Source organism: Engystomops pustulosus, chromosome 7 (genome assembly GCF_040894005.1).
Source record: "Engystomops pustulosus chromosome 7, aEngPut4.maternal, whole genome shotgun sequence".
Lineage (NCBI taxonomy): Eukaryota > Metazoa > Chordata > Amphibia > Anura > Leptodactylidae > Engystomops > Engystomops pustulosus.
Genome location: NC_092417.1, coordinates 91,234,512 through 91,258,495, shown reverse-complemented (window position 1 = coordinate 91,258,495; position 23,984 = coordinate 91,234,512). Strand labels below are relative to the sequence as shown.

The 23,984-nt window shown below is 44.8% G+C and overlaps 1 protein-coding gene across 1 annotated transcript in view; it reads left to right on the top strand.

Annotated features, from left to right (window-relative positions):
- Positions 1–6,674: 6,674 nt before the first annotated feature.
- VPS35 (VPS35 retromer complex component) overlaps positions 6,675–23,984 on the top strand; it is a 50,421-nt gene continuing 33,111 nt past the window's right edge. The window contains exons 1-4 of the mRNA XM_072117206.1: positions 6,675–6,826; positions 16,316–16,414; positions 22,407–22,503; positions 23,460–23,583. Coding sequence (XP_071973307.1) covers positions 6,824–6,826; positions 16,316–16,414; positions 22,407–22,503; positions 23,460–23,583 — 323 coding nt within the window. The 5' untranslated portion in view covers positions 6,675–6,823. The remainder of the gene's footprint in view (positions 6,827–16,315; positions 16,415–22,406; positions 22,504–23,459; positions 23,584–23,984) is intronic.

The following is a 23,984-nucleotide window of genomic DNA, read 5'->3' as shown; positions in this document are numbered from 1 at the left end:
ATGTAGCCTTGTGTTAAGAGAAGACACGAGGCTACCGTGGCAACCGATCGCCGCCCTCCGATGACGTTCGGGGGCGTGGCGATCGAAAAAAAGATGGCGGCGCCCGTCTTTTAAACGCCGCCGGCGACTTTGCCGGCGGCAAAGAAGGTGTTAATAGCCGCGATCGGTGCAAGCACCGACCGCGGTTATTAGCGGTGGGGGTTTTGTGCAAAATGCAAAAACCCCCACCTTTGTATGAAGAGGACTCAGCCCGTGAGCCCTCTTCATACATCCCTTACACCTCTGCGCCGTAGAGCTACGGCACAGAGCGTTAAGGGGTTAAAGCCCTACACAGAGCTAAGGCTTCATGCTGACAGCCGTTAGCTTCACCCAGACGTCAGTGGGGGTGGTACAGCAGTTGGGATGACTGCACACAGTTATGTGCATGAGGCCTAAGGGTCATGCCAGACGTGGCGCTTTGTCTGCGCTTGCAAACGCAGATAAAGCCGCGGCCCGATCGCATTGGCGTTTCTATGGAAACGCCTGTGAATGCGCCGCCGGTGTTTTGCGTTAATTTAATGCAAAACAGCGGTGGCTCGTTCCCGATTGCAGGCGTTTCCATAGAAACGCCGATGCGATCGGGCCGCCCCGGGGGCGTGGCTTTGTCTGCATTTGCAAGCACAGACAAAGCGCCACGTCTGACATCACCCTAAGGGTGAAGACACGTGGCGTTTGTGGTCCGTTTTTAGTTCGTAAAAGCGATCTGTTTGACCAATTATCTTAATTCAAACTGCTCAAAAACGCATGCGTTTTTTACGATGTGAAAACGCACTAACTAAAAACGGCCTAAAAACGCCACGTGTGTCTTCACCCTTAGGGTGATGCCACACGTTCCGCTTTGTTGCGTTTGCAAACGCAGACAAAGCGCCATGTGTGGCATCACCCTAAGGCCGGCGCCACACAGGGCGCTTTGTCTGCGCTTGCAAACGCAGACAAAGTCGCGCCCACCGGGGCGGGCCTCGGCTCGATCGCAATGACGTTTCTATGGAAACGCCTGCGATCGGGAACGAGCCGCCGGTGTTTTGCGTGAATTTAACGCGAAACACCGGCGGCTCGTTCCCGATCGCAGGCGTTTCCATAGAAACGCCGATGCGATCGGGCCGAGGCCCGCCCCGGTGGGCGCGACTTTGTTTGCGTTTGCAAGCGCAGACAAAGCGCCCTGTGTGGCGCCGGCCTAAGGGCACGTTCACATGTTCCGCTACCGTTGCATATGCGAATGACCCGAGCCCCACCCTTTGTGCGCTAGCGTCGCATTATGAACGCGACCCTAGCGAAACATGTGAACGCACCCTGAGGGCGCGTTCACACGTTGCGTTTTGGTTGCGTTTTCATTGCGTTTGAAACGCATATACAACAGCTGATGAGAGGTAATTTGCCTAATTACATTACCGTTTACGTTTGTAAACGCAATGTTAACACATGCGTTAACAAAACACATGCGTTAACGCTTTGTTAACGCATGTGTTAACATCGCGTTTGCGATGCGTTTTGTTAACGCATGCGTTAACAGTGATGTAATTAGGCAAATCACCTCTCCTCAGCTGTTGTATATGCGTTTCAAACGCAATAAAAACGCAGGTCAAAATGCAACGTGTGAACGCGCCCTGAGGGCGCGTTCACACGTTGTGCTTTGGTTACGTTTACACAGCTGAGATGAGGTGATTTGCCTAATTACATTACTGTTAAAGTCAAAAGTCCCAATTCCCGGCTTGTATGATATACACTCACCGGCCACTTTATTAGGTACACCTGTCACCCTACTCGTTAACACTTAATTTCTAATCAGCCAATCACATGGCGGCAACTCAGTGCATTTAGGCATGTAGACATGGTCAAGACAATCTCCTGCAGTTCAAACCGAGCATCAGTATGGGGAAGAAAGGTGATTTGAGTGCCTTTGAACGTGGCATGGTTGTTGGTGCCAGAAGGGCTGGTCTGAGTATTTCAGAAACTGCTGATCTACTGGGATTTTCACGCACAACCATCTCTAGGGTTTACAGAGAATGGTCCGAAAAAGAAAAAACATCCAGTGAGTGGCAGTTCTGTGGGCGGAAATGCTTTTTTGAGGTCAGAGGATAATGGGCAGACTGGTTCGAGCTGATAGAAAGGCAACAGTGACTCTAATCGCCACCTGTTACAACCAAGGTAGGCAGAAGAGCATCTCTGAACGCACAGTACGTCGAACTTTGAGGCAGATGGGCTACAGCAGCAGAAGACCACACCGGGTGCCACTCCTTTCAGCTAAGAACGGGAAACTGAGGCTACAATTTGCACAAGCTCATCGAAATTGGACAGTAGAAGATTGGAAAAACGTTTCCTGGTCTGATGAGTCTCGATTTCTGCTGCGACATTCGGATGGTAGGGTCAGAATTTGGCGTCAACAACATGAAAGCATGGATCCATCCTGCCTTGTATCAACGGTTCAGGCTGGTGGTGGTGGTGTCATGGTGTGGGGAATATTTTCTTGGCACTCTTTGGGCCCCTTGGTACCAATTGAGCATCGTTGCAACGCCACAGCCTACCTGAGTATTGTTGCTGACCATGTCCATCCCTTTATGACCACAATGTACCCAACATCTGATGGCTACTTTCAGCAGGATAATGCGCCATGTCATAAAGCTGGAATCATCTCAGACTGGTTTCTTGAACATGACAATGAGTTCACTGTACTCAAATGGCCTCCACAGTCACCAGATCTCAATCCAATAGAGCATCTTTGGGATGTGTTGGAACGGGAGATTCGCATCATGGATGTGCAGCCGACAAATCTGTGGCAACTGTGTGATGCCATCATGCAAAAGGGGGTCCAACCCGTTACTAGCATGGTGTACCTAATAAAGTATAATTTTCTGCCTAAATAGAACGTTTAAAAACAATAACTTTATTATGTAACACAAATTATTAAAATCTGGGCTAACTAAATAGCCGTATCAAATTATACTGGACTTACCAGTGCGATTCCCCTCAACCCTCTATATATAATCAGGTGCTCAATAGCCACCAGGGTGTTCACACTAGACTAAGATACGCCACCTCAGCTCTACATGTAACTGATTAGCATCCAGAACCTCTAACTGGCTGCAAAGGTTAAAGCAAGCCAGTGAATTGCCTATCCTTGTATTTCCTGCCTTACGCGTTTCAGCATTGGCCCTTATGACCAATGCATCAGCAGAGGCACTACAACATTCAGGCACATTCACACATTTGATGCCGCAGAACAGACGCTGCGACCACCACTGGTAGTGTTTAGGTAGTCACAGGCGTCCGTCTGCTTCTCCGGCACTGTAGCGGCCGCTACAGTGCCGGAGAAGCAGACGGACGCCTGTGACTACCTAAACACTACCAATGGTGGTCGCAGCGTCTGTTCTGCGGCATCAAATGTGTGAATGTGCCTGAATGTTGTAGTGCCTCTGCTGATGCATTGGTCATAAGGGCCAATGCTGAAATGCGTAAGGCAGGAAATACAAGGATAGGCAATTCACTGGCTTGCTTTAACCTTTGCAGCCAGTTAGAGGTTCTGGATGCTAATCAGTTACATAGAGCTGAGGTGGCGTATCTTAGTCTAGTGTGAACACCCTGGTGGCTATTGAGCACCTGATTATATATAGAGGGTTGAGGGGAATCGCACTGGTAAGTCCAGTATAATTTGATACGGCTATTTAGTTAGCCCAGATTTTAATAATTTGTGTTACATAATAAAGTTATTGTTTTTAAACGTTCTATTTAAGCAGAAAATTATTCAAAATTCAGAACGTGAACCGCATATCTATAATTAGTCGATTGTACCTAATAAAGTGGCCGGTGAGTGTATGTGGCCACAGTGGTCTTCAGCCCAGTACAGCACATCTTCTCTGTATGCCCCTAAAGATACCATAGTCACTTTTTTTTTTTTTTACATATTTACATTTTATTAGGATTTTTATAACAGTAAAAGAACCAGGGGGGAGGGAATGGAAGGGAGAACACAATGTTGAAGGAAGCATGGATATCAAGTTGTACCCAATATGAGGGTTACCAATAAAAGTTACAGCGTGTTCCAATTTGGAAAGAAGGAACAAACAACAGAAATACAATAAGTTGTCATTCAGTATTACTAAAGTTATCCAGAATATGATACCATAGTCACTTACATTATAATGTCATCTGGACATGCAGCACTGTGTACACCAACCAACACATATGTCCATGCAGCCCCCTGCCCCCACCAAATTGTAATCTTAAGTTTGGAAATAGGAACCCAAACCATACCATTCACTGACAGCAATGAAAGATCTATGAAATAGCAAGGGATTGTAACATCAAGAAGTTATTCATTTTACAGAAAGTTTATCTCCAGTTACAGTGAATTATCTAACAAGGTCAAAGGGAACCTGTCACTACATTTTCAGATATTTAGCCAGTGACAGGTTCCTATAGAGCCCTAATAACTAACTGACACCCTTCTTTTGGCTAACAATTGTTTCCCTCACATCACCATAAATCCCCTTTTATCTTATATTACCCATCTACTCTTCCCCGTGCCTTATGTCTCCTTACTATTCAGCAGTGCATGCCACCTGACCAAGGTGACATAATCTCCGGTCCTTTAACCTCTTAACAATAGCAAACTGTACCCGTACCACAGGGCCGGATTAAAGGATGGGCTCACGGGGCTCGAGCCCCGGGGCCCCCTCCACTTTCACTTTTTAAGGGGCCCCCACCAGTTTCCGACAGGCAGCAACTCAGCTCAGCTGAGTCGCTGACTGTCTCTGTGTGCAATGCGCAGCGGCCCGTGGCCACCCGCAACACACATAGGGGTCTAGGATGACAGCTGTGTCAGTGAGACAAAGCTGCCTCCGCAGGGGGAGATCGCCGATATCGCCATTTTCTACAGGGGACTGGCGGCTAAAGTTTACAGGGGGCTGGTGGCTGTGTACTTCAGGGGTCTGGCAGGCTATATACTACAGGGGTCTGGCAGGCTACATACTACAGGGGGCTGGCAGGCTTTATACCCCCAAAAACATTGTTAGAAGGGCCCCCACCAGTTTGCGCCCAGGGGCCCCCAACACCCTTATTCCGGCCCTGCCGTACCATACTGTATGTATTCAAATGAAGTCACAGCAGCCTCCCTGGACTTCTACACCTCTGCATCCTCCATGCAGGCTGCTGTGATTTCAAGTGATCACATACATAAGAAGACTAAAGGACCTGCAATGATGTCACTCTGGTCTCATATCATAAACATAACACAAGGCACCCTGTAAAAAATTGACACAATATTTCCCATCTGTACATAGAACTTTATATGTATGTAGTAGAATATTAGCAGATGGTCCCTAAGTATAAGGGGGCAGAGCATGGGGTTTGAAGAGACACAGAGCTGTCACAATAATGGGGTGTGGCTCACTGGAGAGAAAAATGTCAAAGCCAAGAGATATGAGTCAGGAAAGTTAATTTGTATATCAGAAAACATCTGTAACTAAGGTACAGTGTCCCACGGGCAGCTAATTTTAGGTGATATGGGGAGGACCCTTTATCAGCAGTCATTGTTAGTCAGGGTGGTACAATTCTGGTGGCAGGTCTTCTTTAAGGGGACTGCCAATCTCTGAGGAGGGTGAGTGGAATGATGCATCCCTATCTACATATTAAAGGGGTTGCACACTTTCAGCATATAAGTTATATACTTGGTTAGTCTTGGTGATGTGATGGACACAAAGAAGTGTCACACAGCTCTGATTACTCTCTAGAACAGTGATGGCGAACCTTTTAGCGGCTGAGTGCCCAAACTGCAACCCAAAACCCCCCTTATTTATCTCGAGGTGCCATCCAAAAGTTAAAGCAGTAACTTGTTGCTCCCTGTTCAACAATTTTCAATCATATTGGCCTCCTGAGGACATCAACACAGTAGAAAGACGGAAAATTTTCATCATTTTAGCTTCTTTCCACTGTCCCTCTGCACACAGAATTGTGGGACCAGAAGAAGGTCCTCCAAAGATAATTCGGCCTGATCTACACATTCTCCCTCTTCCTACAGTCCCAAGTAGCAAAGCAAGTATCAAAATATCACTGAAAGCAGCATCTTTTAAGTAGCTTGGAACTGCAGGAAGATTCTTAGAGTCCTGTCTGGTGTGCTGGAACGATGGCCCGGGTGCCCACAAAAAGGGCTCCGAGTGCCGCCTCTGGCACCCGTGCCATAGGTTAGCCATCACTGCGCTAGAATGACAGCAAGCAGAGATCTGGAAAACTGTAAGGAATTGAAGCAGAAAGTATAGTGGAAATTTGTATAACTTTTCATTACACAAACCATATCTACTTATTTGCTGAAAGTGGCCAACCCCTGTAAGTATCACGTAAGGGAGTATCACAGAATGAATAGTGGCATCTGCACCTTACTTATAGATTCAATGATTGGGAACAAAACTTGTTTGAACCCAGAGGGTGACAATTGAAAGTCGCCTCCTGTCTTTATGCACAGTTGGACAGTCACTCTGTGTGTCTCTTCATTATAGGTCCAGACTCTCCCAGGAGCCGGATGTCAGGAATGTGCTGGTCTGTACAGCAGGTTATCCGCCTGTGCCCACATCACACTGCACAGCATTGGACACATGATATGACAGGACTGTGACAGACTGAAGGCCCAGACTGTGTTGTTATTGGTTAGACGCGCCGTCCACCATCCGTGGAATATCGAATCAGCTTAGAGCACTGTTCACTTCAGGAGTTGACCAATGACAAGCGCTGTATGTTAGAGAAGGGCGTGACGGTGTCTGCAGGTCACATGACTGGAAGGAGAAGCTGAGACATCATGGTGAGTTTTGGGGTCTGGGGTCCCCGATGTGTGGGGCGCGGGGCGGTGGCATTCCTGGCTCTATTGCCCGGCGTTGTGCTGCGCTGTGGAGGCGCCTCTGGTGCGGTTCTAGTCATAGACCTGGCGGGCAGGCAGCGATGGGCCCAGGCTGTGGTGTGATGCTTGGCCTGTGCCTGTATTCCGGGTTACAGGCAGTATACACGTATGGGGGCTCAGTGTGTGATACACATGTGTGTACTCCTGGTATAGCGCAGCTGATGTTAATCTAATCACATACCCATATACTGCACCCGCATATACCTATGAAATGCCGCTGTGAGAACCATATGACCCTGATAGTACTTATACACATTTATGTAGTGACTGCACTATATGTACTGCTATCCATGATGAGGTGATGGAGCCAGTTATAGGTAAGCAACTTTACTCCTCCCTCCCCCATAGAATCAATGGAAGTGTCCCCTCAGTCATGTGATGCCATGCACGTCAGTGGTGGAGCACACCAAGAGGCCTGAATTATAGGGATGTGCCATTTGCAAATATTGCCCAGCCTGGTGCTTTAGGCGTGGGATATAAGATGGCACGTCATGTGTGCGAGGGCAGATGATTTCTCTTTTAAGTGGTTGAGTTTACTACTTCATATCTGTTCTATTCACTTGAATTAATAATTTCAAGTACTCCACTATTTGTGGACAGAAGGGAACCAGTCAGCAGCTTTTAAAATGATTGGCTACTATGTTTTTGTAATGTGTCAGGGGCAGGATATTACCAATATACATCTATTAAAAGTTCTTTACCACTGTATGTTGGTAAATTGCGTAATATCTTGCCCTTTTACACTTACACACACATTACAAAAACATGAGGTAAACCCCTTTAAACTACTTGCACCCTCAGATATAGCAAGAAATGTGTTTCTAGCAATCCTACTTTTATAGGAAATTGTACACGTTTACCTATAATTAAATAAAAAAAGTCACGTTTTACTTGAGAAGCCGTAGGGGAAGCGTCGCTTTAGTAGCCCATATCCTCCGGCAGCTTGAACCATTCTTCTAGTATCAGATTAAATATTAGAAACTCTCTTTTCCCAAATAACATTGTGTTGGCAGGCTGAGGCTGGGCGGCAGGCTGGCCGCATAGGTATTGCATAATCTACAGCGACTTGATGAAATGAGTCCAGTGCACCGTGCTCAGTCATTGGGATCCAACCAGCGTTTCCACAGGCACTTTTTTTGTGCAGCCACCATATTGCTACAAATTCTGTACTCTTGCGTGACTAAAAATACCCCTCGCAAATGCTAAGAGGAGTAATTTTACTCTGCCAGAAAAAGTTAGTGTGACCTCTACCCCCTCTGAAATATAAGGGAATAATATAAGATTAAGTTGATTTATGACGATCTAAGGGTGTCAGTTAATAGGACTCTGTAGGAAACAGTCCCGAGCTGTATATGTGAAAATGTGGTGACAGGTTCCCTTTAAAATAAGGTGAACACTGAGACGGCACAAAACGTCGTGTTTACCTTTATTTATTTTTCTGTACAATCCAACACGCATCAGAGTTTTTCAGTTGCCACTTTTTCAAGTTTCCTGAAGTTGGACTACTTAATCATTGCAATGTATCTTATGTTTTTTCACTTTGTGATACATGTGATGAGTTGCCTGTTTAGTCTCACTTTTGAGACTTTTTGTGGTGTGCGACTTTTTAGTCCCTAGTAGTTTACCAAGTAAGTCTGGGTCTAGCATGCACTGTTATGGGACAAGCCCAAAAGTTGAACAAACATCTGGGCTATAAAGAAAAATATGGTACACTGCATTAAATCTTTGAGGCGGCGAACAGTTGAACAAGTCGGCCTGGCCAGAGCATACCCCTTTTCGTGGCCACATGTTTTTAAGTTTCTGGAACAGGCAGTCCCCGGGTTACATACAAGATAGAAAACAAGAATAGGTTCGGCGCCAAAGTGGGAATGGGGGTTGCTAACAATCTGTGTGATGTCGCTGGTATAAATAGTCGGTGACCTGCACCCAAACTATAAAATAGGTTACTTTATAAGGTAACTCTATGAACAAACATAAAAACAAAAATGTATACCTGCGCCAACCTATATGTACATAACCCACTGCAGCAAGACAGTACTAGACCATTCAATTTCCACACCGGTATTAGCACATGTATGTTGATACCACAAACTCAAAACCAAACTAGTATGGTTGTTTGAGAAGAGAATGTGAGTAATTCACGGCAACAAATAGATGTGTGTAGGTACCTGTAGGTGAACGATCATGTCCAGCTTACTGTTCGTGGATACAGCTGTAAGTCCAAGCGGCTCTCACTAATATAGGCAGGGTACGTTTATAAATGGTACGATGCATGTCCAGAAGTGCAATTCCCTGACGAAGGAGACATTGACAGTCTCCGAAACGCGTTGGAAAGTTTGTCCTTCTGGATTCCCCGTAGCGTGGTGACGTCACCCATCGGACCGTACCAGAACTGTGAACGGAGCAGAAGCCACCGGCCGGGGCTCTGCTACCTTGTACAGGAACATCACTACAAACCTGCCTATGTTGGATACAAGTAAGATTTCTTGCGGAGAACGACTTGTAACATCACTCCTGGGATATTGAAACCTACGTAAGGAGCCATCACCCACTGAACGCTTGGACTTACAGCTGTATCCATGAACAGTAAGCTGGACATGATCGTTCACCTACAGGTACCTACACACATCTATTTGTTGCCGTGAATTACTCACATTCTCTTCTCAAACAACCATACTAGCTTGGTTTTCAGTTTGTGGTATCAACATACATGTGCTAATACCGGTGTGGAAATTGGATGATCTAGTACTGTCTTGCTTGAGTTTGTATGTAAGTCAGAACCGTATACTTTATTATTGTAACCCCAGTCAAAATTTTTTTGGTCTTTGTGACAATTGGATTTTAAAAATGTTGGATTGTCATAAGAACCAGAATTAACGATTAATTACAGACACCTTTGATAACTGTTAAAGCTGTCTATTTTAGCCTAGGGCTAATGTATAGTAAATTACCAAAATCCAGAGGTCTGTTTGTAACTAGGGGTTGTATGTAAGTTAGGTGTTCTTAAGTAGGGGACCGACTGTAATTATGCATCATCCAGCAGAAAATTTGGAGGGAGAAGAATGCATCTTGAAAGAGAGTGAAACAAATGTGAAAAGAAAGATTGGGAGCACGGACCCCAAGCAGGTCCCTGAATTCCCTGGAGCCTTTAAATTCCAGCCATAGACGCCACACATGTAAATATCTTTTGTGTACGTTTGGCGCTACCACTGCTAGCTCCTCCATGCGGAACATGGGTGAAGAGGAAGTAGCGTTGCCAATCCTCTTCTGACTGGGCATTGCCTGAATCACGCTCCCAACCTCTGACAAAGGAGAGCTCCGCAGTGTCTGGGCCTTTGGACAGAAGGGAATATATTTGTGAGAGAACATGGGAAGGAGCAGAAGTTGAGCAAAATAGTCCCTCGGATTCTGTTGCATGTATGCAACAGCGGAGCCTGTGCTAGCCATAAAGGAATGGAGTTGTGAATAATAAAAGGAACCCTGTAGGATATCATATACTGTATATACTCGAGTATAAGCCGACCCGAGTATAAGCCGAGGTACCTAGTTTTACCACCAAAAACTGGGAAAACCTATTGACTCGAGTTTAAGCCGAGGGTGGGAAATGCATTGGTCACAGCCTCACAGCCCCCTTCAGTATGTAGCTGCCAGCCCCCTTCAGTATATAGCTGCCAGCCCCCTTCAGTATATAGCTGCCAGCCCCCTTCAGTATATAGCTGCCAGCCCCCTTCAGTATATAGCTGCCAGCCCCCTTCAGTATATAGCCTGCCAGCCCCTTTCTGTACATAGCCTGCCAGGCGCCTGTTGCCGGTAAAAAAATAATAAACTTACTACTCACCATTCCGACGGCCTGGACAGCTCCTCTTCATCTTCATGCCGCAGGTCCGTGGCAGCTCCCTGGCCGCGCCTCTTCTGTCTTCATGCCGGCTCGGGCCCGCGACAGCTCCGTGCACACGGCCCGTCCGGCGCACTCTGTGACGTCAACAGCGGATGACATCACAGTTGAGTGCCGGGCCGTGCGCACGGAGCTGTCGCGGCCCGAGCCGGCATGAAGACAGAAGAGGCGCGGCCACGGAGCTGCCGCGGACCAGCGGCATAAGGATGAAGAGGAGCTGTCCGGGCCGTTGGAATGGTGAGTAGTAAGTTTATTATTTTGTATACCCGAGAATAAGCCGAGTGTTGAATTTTTAGCACAAAAGTTGTGCTAAAAAACTCGGCTTACACTCGAGTATATACGGTAGTCTGGGAACTTCCGGGAGGGAAACCAGGATTTCGAAATATTGGTGTGAGGAGGCTAAACTGCAGGGATAGGATCCCTCTAGAGATCAGCGACCTCCATAGCCGCAAAGCATTTTTCAAAAGGGTGGCCTGTGAGGGAATGGGAAAGACAAACTCCAGGGAAATCCATTGGGGGAGCTTTAGAAGTATTGGAGCGTAAGCCTGTTCTAAGGACACCCATTGTTTAGACGTGGAGTGAAAATGCTACTCCAAGAGTCTCATGAGCATTGAGGCCTATTGGTACAGTTTTAGGTCTGGAAGACCAGCGTCCCCCCTGTACTTGGGGTGAATTAAAGTCCTCCAGCCAACTCTGGGCTGAGTGGAGCCCCGTATAAACCTTAGGCCGCGGTCACAGGTACCGCTAGGCGTCCGTTCCTAACGCGACGCTAGCGCACAGGGGGTGGTCCTCGGCCCGAACGCACATGCGTTTCCAGAGAAACGCATGCGATCGGCTTATCAATCGCATGCGTTTGGCCCGAGGACCTCCCCCTGTGCGCTAGCGTCGCGTTATGATGGACGCCTAGCAGTACGTGTGACCGCGGCTTTAGCATTGCAGAGCGGAGCGTGCGGAAAAAGATAGCCGGCTGATGGGCACACCCTGGAAGACGTACAGGAACCGAGGAAGGATGTCCATTTTAAGGACGTTAATCCAAACCATGCCTGTTGCTTTCTATTATATTGCTGTAGGTCCCCCAGGGTGCGCTCCAGAAGAGGTAGGTAATTAAGGGTATATAGTTTAGACAACTGAGTAGGGACTGAAATACCCAGGTACCAGATTGAGGTCTGCTGCCACTGAAACGGGAAACTATCCCTGAGATGTTTAAGGCTTCTGATTTGGAGTAATTTTAAAATTACTGAGTGTGCTGTATCTCTTGAATTCCTGAATGAGACCTTTCAGAAGATTCAGATTGTCCCGAGCCTCCCATCCCTGAACGAATCCCACTTCATCTGTGTGAATTACTGAAGGTTGGTGAGAGGCCAGTCTCTCTGTACACCAAAGTTTTGGCAATTAAACATTAATCAAAGAAATGGGACGATATCTGGCTGGGAGTTAGCCAATCATCTGCAACAGCAGAATTGTTTCAGGCTGATTGCTCTTCTCCTGCCTTATGGAGGCTACTCAAAAACCTCCTACCAAATTCCACACCTCTTGTTGGCGATCTAGTGTTTGTTCCAAGACTACAGCGAGTATTTCAGTGGTGGGTACATTGGGGTGCCAAGTGGTACTTTGCCCAGTCGGTCCATTCATTCTTCACAGGTATTTGGGCTTCTCCCCTTGACTCTTGTCCTAGCTCAGATACCCCAATACATTGTGTGGACAGGGCTGTGCTACAGGCATGTTCATTGGCTTTTGCAGGTCAGAGCAGCTTGTAGAGCTCACAGTTAATTTCTCGATCTTCCACTCCAAAATGCGAGACTTCTTTCGGCAGATATTCTGACCAAAGACCTCATTGGGAATAAAACACCATTCAGACAAGAAACCGCTGCAGTTTTTTTCTTTCCCAATCTCCTCTGTAGCTCAACTAGCTATACAGAAGCGATATATATGGACATAGCGTAGGCGGTTTGGACAGAAATAAAAATTTTATTCTCAGTTCTACTCGCATAAAACAAGCGAAAAATGCACATATCATACATCAACCCACGAGGATGGCAGTCATTGCCCGACCCAGGGTTTCACCTCTTAGCCTCCTCCGGGGCATGACTGACGTCAGTCCTCTCTTCCAAATTATACATGTAGTTGGTACATCGTTATTCAATATAAAATCACAAATGCATAAATACATATTATATATATTTCACATTTTAAACCTATTATAGACCAATGGAGGTGAACCTATGGCACTAGTGCCAGAGGCGGCACTCAGAGCCCCCTCTGTGGGCACCCAGGCCATCACCCCAGAATGAAGTTGACCAGACAGGACTCAAAGAATCTTCCTAGACGAATTTGCCCTCCTCCTTTCAACTGTGTTGGTGTCCTTAGGAGGCTGAACGGTTGAAAATTGTCAAAGAACAAGGAGAAATAAATTACTGCTTAAATTGCTGCGCTGGCACTTTGCAATAAATAAGTGGCTTTTAGTTGAAGTTTGGGCACTCGAGCTCTAAAGGGTTCGCCATCACTGGTATAGACACTACCAGTCCTTTGTAGAAGTATGCCTTTCACTAACTTTTGAATTTCCCACGTTCCAGAATCCCACTAGGGCTTTAGCCATTGAGCTTATAGCTACACTCTCAACCAATCCACAAAACTAGCAGCGTATCTGAATTGAGCAATACCGACACGCCTCTGCCAGCACGCTCCTCCAATTCGAAGGCATTATTATCAGCGTATCAGAAGATTACAATCCCCCCCCCCCCCCAATATATCCCTCTGATATTCCCATTTTTAGATGAGATGGTTCTTTTCTACTGAGCAACTACAATAATCTTTTAATATTCTAGCAGACGAACATCATACATATTTAGAGGAGGTAGAGCATGCATGTGCCTTCTCTGTACCCATTCAGTTGCTGATCATGTGTGCACATTTTTAGTGGTTTTTATATATTTTTTTTTTTTGTATGTTGTTTTATTACATATATTGAATGACTCAATAAATTTTGATACTGGTCAATTGTTGCATCACTTTTTCTTTTTGTTAAGTTGGATTATGGTTTGATGCATGACCCATTACCTGTAGCAGTGCCTGCCTCACATTGTATATATATTTTCTGTATAGCTAGCTGAGCTACAGTGGAGATTGGGAAAGAAAAAAACTGCACAGGTTTTGTGTATGAATGGTGTCTTATTCCCAATAAAGGTCTTTGGTCAGAATATCTGCATCAGCCAAAAGAAGTCTCGCATTTCGGAGTGAAAGATTGAGGAATTAACTTTGAGCTCCGGTCAGACCGCACTTTTTAAACCCTGTATTTTGAATGACTGTTGGTTCCATCCAGGTCCTTTTTTGCAGTTCTTGTCTGAGAAGGTGCAGCATCTTACCGTAATTTGCCTTATTTTTACAGCTTGTACAGTTGTTTCTGATTATTTTGATTGTGTGCTTTCTTGCCTCCCATCTGCTTTGTCATGGCGCTGCACAATCATCCTGAAACAATTCCCCTGTCACAGATGACAGCTCCATGTATACCACTACAGTTATAATAAAATGGCATACATAATTGCCCAAAACTGGGAAATCTTGAATCGTGACAAACGGCTTTGAGCAGAGGGGTTGACTGCAATAGTAAATGACTAATATATACCCAGCAGGCTTCTAAGACCTAAAATATAGCTCTCTTTTACTTGAAGTTATGGCTTTCGGCATGGATACTACAGCTTCTTCCTTCATGCACTGGTTTTATGCCAGCTGGAAAAACTAATAGTCTTCGGTCTGATGTCAGATCTTTTCTATTGTAAAATTATAGTAATCGGTGTACACTGCATATTAATGCACAAATCTTTCTCAGGCGTGTGGAAGAGACGCCGCACTATGCCCAGAATTAAAGAGATTTGTGTTCTTTTTGGCTATAATGACCTGTCTTGTCGCCAGTCCCTAAAATTGTCCATCGTCCAATGCGTTGTTAGAAAAATATGAATACATGTACCAGCTCAATCACTTCCAGGACGGATGGTGCATGGATCCCGTGAGGCACAGTATCGACCAGAAAAAAGGAAAAAATCCAGCTCCATGTCCTACTGATTGTAATGGCAAACCTTATTTCATCATGTAGCTCGATTTGACATCGGGTAAAATCATAAGATAAATGTGTTTCGGAGTTTGATTTGATCTCTAAACAAGCTATGTGCTAAAATAAAGTTTGCCATTACAATCAGGAGGACGTGGAGCTGGATTTTTTCTTTATCATCAGTGTGTTGTTTGTTTGGTCTGACGTCCAGCAATCACAAGCACAACAGGACTGGATACCGTGCCGGTCTTATTCACTGACAGCATCGGGTACTGCAGCACATCTGCATACCAGTGAGGACGACCTGCAATTTCAAGCATAGCACACAAATTGTATGAGTGTTGGTACATTGTTCTTTCAGATGCTCCTTGGAAGAATAGATAACTACTAAAAGTGCATTAAAAAATTGCAGTTACCTATGACCAGAATTATTTAAAGGGAACCTGTCACCAGGGACCTCATTTTCTTTAAGACAGGTTGCAGAAGCCCATCACACCTGCAGTGCAGAAGTGCCTCTCTGCCTTTTATACGCATTTGCATTACAAAATAATTGTGTGTTATAACTTGCCTTTCTCCCTGACGAAATCCTGGGGTAGTCACAGGGGCTGGGCTTTGGTTTGGATGCATTTCAAAAACATGTGACTTGTCTGTGCTGCAGACTCCTCGGCTCTCAGCCCCCACCTTTGTGCTCCTGTACAGCTCCTCCCTCCCCCACTGATGTCGGCTCACCAGGCTGTGACCTCTGTGAAGGAGCAGGAGGGAGGAGCTGTACAGGAGCACAGAGGTGGGGCATCCAAACCAAAGCCCAGCCCCTGTCACTACCCCAGGATTTTATCAAGGTGCAAGGTAACACACAATTATATTGTAATGTAAATGCTTATAAAAGGCAGAGAGGCATTTTTCACTGCACGTGTGATGGGTTTCTACAACATCAAGCAAAATCGAGCATGGATAAACCAGGGACAATTGCTCATAAATCCAGGAACTGTGACTGTGGTAATCTTCTTATAGTTTTTATCCATCACCTCCTTCCTTCTAAAATCAATTTTTAAAATAATGCTATGGGCCAGGGAACTAACAGAGCCCCTCTGGGATTTGGCTTTATAGGCTGTTACACTGTTTCACCTTCCCCACTGATTCCTCAGCGCTGAGATTACAGCAGGTTCTAAAAATTGCTGTGGGAGCAGGGGCAGGTTCAGACAGTGTAACGCACTGTAAAGCCAGATCACAGTGGGCCATGGGTAGCCCCAGGCTCATTGGCATAATTTTAAAAGTTGATTTTGGAAGGAAGGAGGCCATGGATATGAAGATTATCACGGTGCCTGGATCTATGAGGAAGTGTCCCTGGTTTATCGTACTTGATTTTGATGGTAGATTTCTTTTAATACCTGTGTTCAAAGTACTGTAATTTTGTATTTTTTTTTAATGTTTTTATTTTTGTGTGTTTATCCAGCCAACTACACAGCAGTCCCCGCAGGATGAGCAGGAGAAGCTTCTGGATGAAGCCGTCCAAGCTGTAAAAGTGCAGTCATTTCAGATGAAGAGATGCCTGGTGAGTGATCAAGCTTGTTGACAGGCCCATGATTTGTGTGATCCCTCGTGTCTTTCTGTGACAATTAGTTCCTCATAGACCAGATTACCATAAAATATGACCAGAAGAAATATGGTGCTTGTGAACATCATTTCATTTTGTCTGTGGGTTTTTGTACTGGTCCAAACGGCTATTAAATTAGACTGTATTTGTATCAATGAATCATCCACGCCATGCTGCTTTATCTCAGGTTTAGTATTTTGTAGATTTTTTTTATTTATTTTTTTACCTCATTTGTGACAGAATATGTTTTACAAGAGTCATGTTAGGATGTCCCCTCCTTCCCTTGTAGTACCATACTCCATGTATATTATCAAAAGTCTAAGTGATAATTGCTGAAAGATGGCCGCTAATGATGTGCTTCCTTGCCAAGCGAGGATGAGTCGGGCCACAGTAACTCGTATATCTACATTTAGACGACTTGTGCCTACAGTACCATAGCACTGCTCACCCCCGCCCCTCTCCATAGCGATGTATGGCGTTGTATTATGGGGAAAGATAGGACATGTCCTATGTTTACCCCGGCTACGGAACGGTATGATGCCGCACGTACTGCGCTGTGTGCCCCTTGCCGTCTATGGGGGACATATATATACGTCGGCTGCATATATGTCCCCCATACTGCTGTGTGAATGTAGCCTAATATATGTTCAAAGTTCTTTTCACTGTAAAATGTTGATTCGCTCTGTTCTGGATAACAGGTAAGTGATGGTTTCTGTGCAGAACCTGTCACCAGCGAACCCCTCCCCTACAAATCACACACTTTACATTCTTGATGTCTTTATACACATTTCACTGATGCGTCTATCCAGGAGATCAGAGCCACCATTCTTCAAAAAAAAGAAACAAACCTTTATTGATGTCCTCTGTTCCAGTCATGGAAGCATGGAGCTGCAGTATAGTCATGCTACCCCACCCCGGAAGAAGACATTCCTAAGGGAGGAGTGAGAAGCAAGGGGGATTTCTCATCACACAGCCAACCTAAGGGTACATTCACACTGGGGTATACGTCAGGGATACTGGAGAGGAGGAGAGGTGAGCGCTGCTCTCCCCTCTCCATAGAAAATAGAGCCGCACGGCCGTTCTTACGGTCAAAGCTAGAGCATGCTATATACTTTTTGCGCCCACAACTCACAATAGTGAGCACTGGTTGTGCTCACCGTACCAAGCCTGGGCAAAGTAGATGCCTACGGGGGACGTATATCCCTCATACGTACGTGTGACTGTACCCTAACTCTTACTCCCTCTTTTCTGAGGAAGTGGTTGATAATATAGCAGAGCCGTGTCCCACACAACCAGTCTGTCTCTTTCTCAGCTGTCCAGCAAAATACTGTCTAGCATTTCCTACCCCTCATAAGTCTGTGGTTGAAATATGTCAGACTAGTACTAGTTCCACACAACTGCGTGGGGGTAGCAAAGAAAACGGTTGATCAGAAACAGGGAGGCAGGGAAGTACAAGTCAGAATGAATATGCAGGACTCAATAGGTAGGTTGCATAAAAGTTTATAACTCATTAATTTGAATGGCATGTTCACTTTAAATCCTCATGATGGGTTCCCTTTAAACACAGAGAACTAAATTGTATATGTAATAACTGTTATTTTATTGGGACCCACATTGGTCACTAAATTAGGAAGCGTCAGTCTTAAAGGGAACCTGTCACCGGGGACCTCATTTTCACTGACAGGTTACAGAAGCTTATTACACGTGCAGTGCAAATCTGCCTTTCTGCCTTTTCTATGCATTTGCATTACAATATAATTGTGAGTTATAACTTACCTTGCTCCATGACAAAATCCTGGGGTAGTCACAGGGGCTGGACTTTGGTTTGGATGCATTTCAAAAAACAACATGTGACTTTTCTGTGTTACTCCTCAGAGCTTGGCCCCCACCTTTGTGCTCCTGCACAGCTCTTCCACCTGCTTCTTCTCAGAGGTCACAGCCTGGTCAGCCTGACATCAGTGGGGGAGGGACAAGCTGTACAGGAGCACAAACATGGAGACAGCCAGCAGGTCAGACAAGTCACATGTTGTTTTTTGAAATGCATCCAAACCGAAGTCCGGCCCCTGGGACTACCCCAGGATTTTGTCAGCATGCAAGGTAAGTTATAACACACAATTATATTGTAATGCAAATGCTTAGAAAAGGCACCTGCACTGCAGGTGTCATGGGCTTTTAGAATCTATGTTTAGTGAAAAATGAGGTCCCTGGTGACAGGTTCCCTTTAAAACCCTTCCCACCCACCTGCTTACAATGGGTAGTATTTCTATGGAACAGAAGTTGATCACTCAGTGTAATTGCATGCAGTTCTGTGATATAAGTTACTGTGTGTGTTCTCAAATTCTTCTTCATCAATAATGTTGTACATTGGTTGTAATAAATACTCTAGGCTTATTATTTTTGTGATAAACATGTTTTCTCATGAATTAGTAGGGGCGCGTGAAATATTCAGGCTTTTCTGTGGTTGTGTGGAAATCTACGTCGTCCTCTTTAAATTTATTGGACAATTTATAAAATGGAGTAAAACAATGCTAAGCCTATTAATTTTAATAGAGCGCAATGAATTAAACCTCAAAACATGCTGAAATTCATTCCTGTCTTATCAATCCTCATCTGCCTAATTTCCCATGGGACAGCACTGAAAATTGCTCTCCTAATCAATGTAAATCACTATGCCAGTGTCTGGGCTGGAATTAACCACAATGAGATGCAGCCCGTCATCAGCCCGGCCTGTCACATCCCACTCCCAATAAGTCTTGTTTATTCCAGTTGTTTCTGATTGCATGAATTTTCTATTTTATAGGTCATGGAATTAAAGGGAAACCACCTTGCCAAATGATACAAACAATATCAATTCAGTAATACTGCTCTTAATAAATGTGTTTTTCTCGTTCTAACCCTGGGGGCCATGGCACCAATGGGATAGACCCGGCCCCTAGGCGGCTGACACTATACCCTCACCACTAGTATTTTTGCCCATCAACATCGCAGCCGCTGGACATTTTTCTTCATAAACTTAATTTGGTGCGGGCCACCCAGCTGTCACCTAGCAACTAATCTGTCGCCAAGCTCTTTTGATGTACATATTCCTTGTTCATGATCCCCGAGGGTCTGTATAAATGCATGGCTGCTTCCAAGACCACTATATTCAGGTGGGTGCTGTCAGCTACCAGTGAAGCCTACACAGCCCATGGTCAAAATTGCCCCCCCCCCCCCCCAAGTTTTAGAATGAGAAATTGGGATTTTTGTTCTTGCTGTAAAATCTGCTTTATGTTATATCCTTTTTACAGGCACCTGCTGCAGTGTTCTTGGGTTCAGGGCATATTAGGGTTTTTATTTCTTTATCTGTTTATATTTTGAGTTGCTAATCCTACTCTTGTGGAATTTAAAGAGAACCCGTCATGCAATATAACCCCCCTAAACTAAATATATTTTCATAAACTGCCATTAGAGAGCATTGCCTCTATCCCTTCATTGTCCCTCTACATGCCTATAAACCTAAGCAATGAGGTCCTAAAGCTGTATGCAAATGACCTGTGAAATGTCCAGTGAGTCATTAGCATATTCAAACTGTCCAGTTAATGAGTGGGAGGTACAGCCACACCCCCAGTGCTTGACTGACAGCCTGTATAATGATGTGCTTCCTAGTGCTGGTGCCCCCTGCAGCCTTTGTTTGTATAGGAGAGATACAACAGCTCCAGGCAGCCATGTTATAGCAGAACATGTCAGGTAGTTGTATAGTTGATGTCTGTGTCACACTTGTGTATAGGAGAACACAGCATGTCAGCAGATAAAGCACAGACACTAGCAATGCTTTACTATACATTACACATAGACATGAGCAGGGGGAGGAGAGGGGAGGGGTAACAGGGGTGACATCACTGCCTCTTACCATGTGACCAGCCTCATTTACATAATAAAGAAAAGATAATTTTACAATGATTAATGTATGAATTGACTAGATTAAGGCTGTGAGCTGCTCCAACAAGTAGTAGTGACAGAAATGGTGACAGAGACCTGATGACAGGTGTCCTTTAAACCTGCTCCTTCATGTCCTCCCATGTGAATTTTTTAGACTCTTACCCCTCTCTATTCCTTTTGTGCGGTTTCTCTATTACATGAGATGCTTTTGCATGAACTGATCAGCGTAAGACCTGTGGTGAGGATATAGCCCACCGAGGCAGAGCCACCACCTTTGTTTTCTAGCAAGTGAGAGCCCCTTAGCTGCCGTGCCTATACCCATGGTTCTGTGTCCCCTAATGCAGCAATGAGTAACAGTATTTTTGTAATAACTATAAAATCTAATATCTAGGATGGTGCTTCTGTTACACACTAGAACAATGCTACTATAAGCTGTCTCGGCTTATGTCCAGTTCTCAAAAACCCTTAGGCTCTGGCAGTAAAGGTAAATGTTGAATGTTCTAGTGATTTCCTCCTGCTCCAGATTGATCAGAGTGTTTTGGTCATGTCATACTTCTTGCTTTGGTGTCTTCCCCCTCAGACAGGGCTGAGTTGGTAAGGCAAAACTCCCAACTCCTCAATTTACCCAACTCTGACCCCACCAAAATAGTATCAGACTCCGTCCCACAGAGCTGTTGTCATTCTAGCAGTTCTAAGATGAAGCGTTCATTCCAAGTGCCTTTTTCCTCTTTTCCGTAGTGGAGAAGATTCACAACTGAGCATGTACATAAAGTGCAGCACACATTGATCTCTACTAAAAAAAAAAAGTCTAGAAGAGGATGCACCACATTCCCCGACAGGCCACATGCAGGCTGTCAAGCCTTGAGTTGCTTCCATCACCCTGCTGACAATCTGAGTCCAATGGGCTCTTCCATAACTGATGGAAATGTTCATTGGTGCAGAAGTTTGGGTAGTGTTGAGTTCAGATGAGAAGTCCTCACCACTGCCGGGTATTCTCCTGCCGCTCCTCTCCGTATTCTGACATTGTATATGCACTGGCATCCGAGTGGTAAGTACTTGTCAGCTGGTCCTGGCTCCTTTCCTGCTAAAGTGTGTTGCAGGGAGGAGAAGAGCGAGAAAAAGAGAGAATTTTTTTTTTGTCTGCCCCGGGGGTCTCCAGTATTATTAGTTGTCTGTTTTGTAGTCTCTGGTTTTAATGTTATATGCTCTGGGGTCTGCAATATTATTGTCTGCTCTGAATGCATGATTTGGTTTCTGGGGTGGTATTTATTGCTGCACCGTGTATTTATCATTTCTGTGGTGGCATTTTGTTGCTGTACGATAGTTGTTGATGCAGCTAGGGTTCTGGTTACTTGTGCAGTAAAGTTGATCAGTATGACAACGTATCTATAAGACCAATACGTTTCCCCCTGGCCTGAATACTTAGATCAGCATTGGAACAGACATTTAAATAATTTTTTTTTATATATTTGTGGAGTTGGTCCATTTTATCACAACTCCTACTCGTTGTGGAATTTTAACCTGGTTTTTCAGGTCTTCCCATGTGAACTCTATTCTTTTTTGTGTTTTTCCTCCATTACATGAGGGTCTGAGTTGGTGACTTAGTCTAAAGCCTCCTTTTCTAGTGTAGAAGTGCTAGAGAGAATGTTTTCTTTGCTCTCCAGATGTTGCCATCACATTATGGATTAGGTATTCCCAGGATTTTTATTTCCACAGGTTTGACTGTCTTTCTGAAGCTCCAGAGGGTACATGGCTTGGTTTGCCATTTGTGAATCCCAACATTACCCATTGGATGTGGTCAGCCATTTGTTAGGCAGTAAGGCTCCCTTTTCTGAGTAATGGTGCCTTCTGAGGGAGGTCCTTCAAAGCTTAGGAATTTCATACAGTCTTTACGGTTGTAAAGAGTGTGGGAGTTTATGGAAAAACCTTTATCCTTTTTTTTTCTTTAGTTGTATCCATGTTTTTTTTCCAAAGATTGTGTATAGAGTAACCAAGATATTTTTTTTTTTTTTCTCTGACTCTTTTATTTCAGGACAAGAACAAGCTGATGGATGCACTGAAGCATGCCTCAAATATGCTTGGAGAACTCAGAACCTCCATGCTGTCTCCAAAAAGTTACTATGAGCTTTGTATCCTTTCATGGTATTTCCAGATTTGCTTGAAATGAGTGGGGGGGAGTTTATTAAGACTGGCATATTGAATGCCACCCCTAGTTTTCCCTCCGCTGGTGCACTGTATTCCTGAATTACAAAGGGGCACCAGCCTCTATGTATATCTTGCATGCAGTACATCACTGGAATTACATGTCTGCCTTGTCTAACCTGGATTTTAGATGTTAGTAAATACAGCAGGATGGGGTGTTCTTTATAAAACTGTGAAATCAATATTGGTGCCACCCATGAAGGAAAGAGGAAGCAGAAGGTCAGGGTGTTAGGAGGCCAGACATGAGGACTGCACGCTGTTTATGGACAGCAGCAGGACAGCGACCATATACTGGATGCTTCAAGCCACATGTGTGTATGAAGCTTTAAAGTGTCCAGGGATTTTATAAATGGGAGACCTACTCACAATGTAGAGTGCACATATGTAGGAAGAAACTGTGAATTCCTAATGAGCCCTGCTGGGCAACAACTGCTTGTAAGATATGGCACCTAGTCATATGCTAAGATTTATAAAATCCTGGGCAGCTGTCATGAGACATACATCTTCATAAATTATCTGTGCATTGTTGGGAGCAGCTTTGCAATGTGGATTGTAGTTCCTATATTACCATTATCAGGTCCATAGGTCATTAAAGTTCTCCAGTGCTATATGTGTATGCTTTTAGGCATCTGTATTCAAATGTATTATTTTCTGGCAAAATGACCTGGATAGTGCATGTAAAATGTGGGAGAGGAGTCCTTCAGAGGTTAGTTTAAACATCTCTGAGGACCTGCACTTCACTCTGGGAACCTCTGGTGGTGTTTGTTCCTAGCTGGATTAGCACAACATGGATTTTTGACTAGTCTTTGATACATGATGACTGAAGATATTATTCCGTAAATAAAATTAGAAGGACATGGTACCTTAATGGAACCAACCACAGATATGGCCATCTCTGATGAACTCCATTACCTGGAGGTTTATCTAACCGATGAATTTGCTAAAGGAAGGAAGGTGGCTGACCTGTATGAACTTGTCCAGTATGCTGGGAACATCATCCCCAGGCTGTGAGTAAAACTTCTTTTTCTGTCCTATTACATCTCCTGGCATTCTGATTATAGAGCTGGTCCCTTTGTCGTCAGTGGATTCCTACTTGATGGACCATCCTTGATGACAACTGAGGTTTTCTATCATCTGTCTAATGCTTAAAGTGTAACCGTCATTTCAAAAAAACTTTTGATATGTTGTAGGGCAGGTCATTTTAAGCCCTTTTGCAATTGGATTAGTTCCCGAATCCTGCTCCTTCCTCTTGTATTCTGCAGACTTCCCCTAGATGGCAGTGATCTCTCATATGTCTGTTACTATGGACATTCCGTCTTCATAAAGAAGCCCCCATACTCCTCTCTGCACACAGCTGATCACCTCATGTCTCACTGCACACAGCTGATTACCTCATGTCTCACTGCCC